General features: G+C 36.0%; 1 protein-coding gene across 1 annotated transcript; it reads right to left on the reverse strand.

The window, feature by feature from the left end:
* Positions 1 to 518: 518 nt before the first annotated feature.
* Positions 519 to 2,054, reverse strand: LOC145035718 (xyloglucan endotransglucosylase protein 6-like). Its single transcript, XM_078984223.1, has 4 exons — positions 1,820 to 2,054; positions 1,626 to 1,726; positions 1,350 to 1,543; positions 519 to 1,078 (listed from the first exon to the last, which is right to left on the reverse strand). Exons 1-4 carry the CDS (start codon positions 1,989 to 1,991, stop codon positions 667 to 669), a joined length of 879 nt encoding a protein of 292 aa, XP_078840349.1. The 5' UTR covers positions 1,992 to 2,054; the 3' UTR covers positions 519 to 666.
* Between the last annotated feature and the right edge of the window lie 1,417 nt (positions 2,055 to 3,471).

The raw sequence follows: 3,471 nt of genomic DNA on the forward strand, positions 1-3,471 counted from the left end.
AAGTAGTTCTTTATATATATATATATATATATATATATATATATATATATATATATATATATATATATATATATATATATATATATATTTTGAGTATGGATGGGTGTTATGACACCAAAAAATTATCACCTCATCACAAGGATGCATGCCATAACGAGAAGAAACGAGAAGGGGTGGCGGGTTACCATGCCGTCAAAGCATGTCCACGTCGACAATAACGAGAACAAGAAGCCCCCATACTAAGCTATTTTGTTAAAAACGCCCAAGATGTAAGTGCCGAGAGTACCCTTACCCAAACGGATTTGCAAAGCGCCTTGGAACTTCCAAACGACACGAAACTGTATTGATTTTTTTTTCTTTATACGTGTTGCTTGTGATCATTTTTCAATGTACATGTCGACCAATAATTTTTTCTTGACGTGCCCCACAAATGATAAAAGCGCCCGTGACCGAATTAATTAACAAAAATCCAAAACCCAATTAACACATGTTTTCAGAACACCATCAATTATCGTAGCTTTGTGAAAGTGACTTTCCTTAATAGAAAATAAATAAATTAACATTGCCTAAAAAGTCAATAATAACCTTACATTAACAAAATATGCAACATGAAGTTCATGTTTTCATTCATTTTTACAAACATTTCATCCCCATCCCACTTCCCCACTAGTGACGGTGGTGCTCGCATTCCACCGGCACCGACGGAAACCTGCCGGCGTCACTGCAGTAGTCATAAATCATATGGTTCGCCCTCACCCAAATCAGCTGGTGGCTTTGATGCACATTCAACTCCGACAATATTGGTTGATCCCACCAACCGCCGCTGCTAGCACACCGCTTTGCGTTATCGGAATCCGCCGTGGACACCGGACATTCACAACCATTGATCTCAAATGACCGGTAGGAAGCGACAAACGGAGCATGGGTCCAGTCAGTTTTAACCCGACCACCTTGTGTCGCCCAGTCGTCAGCATTCCAAATTGAGCTGTACACACCCATCGCTTGGTCTTTAGGGAACGGGATACCCTTGTGCTCCAAATTACTGTGAACTCTAATCGGGGTTTCATCAACCAAAAACCTGCAACAAAAATTTACACCCATGGTAAATACTTGTACTCACTGCAGTATAATTTGTACACGTAAAAGGTAAGGCGAGATACTCCATGTTCAATAAGTATGGTATTTACTTTTCCCTGCTTTCCTTTTCAGACCCATCATGGCATATTGAGAGAGAAAGTGAAACGTACAAACTCACGGTTGCTTAGAATCATTCTAGTGTGCTTAAATGGGTTGTACACACAATGTTTGTGTGTGTGTGTGTGTGTTTGAGATTGAAGGAAGGAACTTACACAACTTGGCGCTGGTTCCAGAGGATTGAGTAAGCATGGAAGTCTTTGGTTGGATCGAACCAGAGATTCAGTCTCTGTTCACGGTTGCCGACGCCATTGACGTACACATTTGTCTGAACAATATAAGGCTCTCCGGTGGTGTTCCCGAGGAACTCGAAATCAAACTCGTGGTGTTTAGCGCCATCTGATGACATCTGATAAGATCATGAACAATGGAGTCAAACAACTAATTATCGATTCAACTGTTTTGAGATGCAAGCTTTTGGATTAACTTACATAGAATGCAGTGACTGTTCCGGCGGAATCACCTTCAACAAGCTTGATCTGAACGTTTACTTTCCCAAACATGTACTTCGACTTTGATGAAAATCCAGCTCCTGGAAATCAGATTTCATAAGTGACTTGTTTATACAAATTAGTCGTAGCAAGGGAAAATTAATTAGTAAATTAGGTTCGAATCGTGTAGTTACCGGAAAAGTTATCAAGCTTCATGTTCACAGTATCTCCATCAAACGAGAAATGATCAGCAGCCCAGTAAGGCTGAAACAGCTCATCAAACTTTGAAGTCGAAGTCACAGAGCAAACAGACAGTGAAAGCAGCAATGCGAGAGTGATTAAAGACGAAGAGGAAGAAAACGCCATGAAAGAGAGAGAGATAAGAAGGTTCTGTTGATTTGCAGAGAACTGATGAGTGAAGAAGGGAAGAGGTGTGGGGTGGTTTTATAGCAGGGTGGTGAGAGAAGTATGTTGTGTATGGTAATGGACATGTCAGAGCCACGTTGGATTTAGAAGGACATGTAGGACGAGTAGGGTCCACAATAGGAAAATTTAAATTAAAAAACTAGCCGTTTAAGCTGGCTGTAGATGGATGTTTGGAGTAAAAGTGGGCACAGGGTACGAATAGTCACTGTCGGAAAAGATGGCTGCAAATGTAAGCGAATGAGTAGCTGACACGTGGTGTACTACAGCTGGATACGGTATGGTCCAGCTGTCATTTACGCAGTGGTTAAAAAGGACAGCCTTCTTTTGCTCAGTTTTACATTCACCACTCCCTTTGATGATAGATGCTCCCACGCGCTCCTGCTCTAGTTCATACGATGCGTGGAATACAAACGCCACTTGATAATTTGAAGTTCCCAAATGAGTGAAAGAGTTTTTCAAGATATCAATACATTCATGGGGTAAACTGCAGATCTTAGTTTAGTTTTATTACTTTTTCATTAAGTTTTATAATATTTGTATGTTTTTTTTATATGTATTGACCAATTATAATTAAAGTAATTATCAATTTTTTTGAATAGTGAGTGAGATTATAGAGAGTGAGATTGTAGAGAGTAGCATGTAAAATATCTTTTGCTTTTTTGTTTTATTCTTTCAGAGATGATGTCAAAGTGCCAGCTGGGACAGTACAGTTTTCCACTCAATTTTTTTCCTCACATTTTAAAACCCAATTAAATAAATACCCGAAAATAATCACCAATCCCCCACCATACCAAAAGTAACACTCTTTTCTTCTTAAATATCTATGAGTATTCGAGTTATTTATATTTCTATAAATATACGGTAGGAAATTATTATTTTTGAAAAAATTGCAAAATGACATTTTATTTCGAAATTTTGAACTTTTTGTATAGAGTTTGTTAAAAAGACACTCTATTTACCATATAGACACCTCATTTTATTTCGAAATTTTGAACTTTGTATATTATAGGCCAACAAGTTTAATTTTTAACTTATAAGAAAAAAAATCCAAATTTGAGAAAAGTTCCATTTCTATATATTGTATAAACGTCTAGTTTAATGAAACTTTTTAAATCTTAAAACAAGTTAAAATAGTTGTTTAATGTTTACACCTTTCAGAAGTTTTAGTTTTTAAGTTTCCAATTATTTTTTATGAAAATCTATATATATATATATATATATATATATATATATATATATATATATATATTTCGATTTCCATCTATGAGCTATCAGATTATAGTTTTTTATTATCAGTTCTCAAATTTCAGATTTAGTTTTGACAGAAATAGCCATACTTAAAAAAATTTAAATTCAATTTGAACATTTTTTCTTAATTTCTCTATATTTTATCATCATCATCTTATCTATCATTTTTATT

Source organism: Lactuca saligna, chromosome 3 (assembly GCF_052625555.1).
Source record: "Lactuca saligna cultivar CGN05327 chromosome 3, ASM5262555v1, whole genome shotgun sequence".
Taxonomy (NCBI): Eukaryota; Viridiplantae; Streptophyta; class Magnoliopsida; order Asterales; family Asteraceae; genus Lactuca; species Lactuca saligna.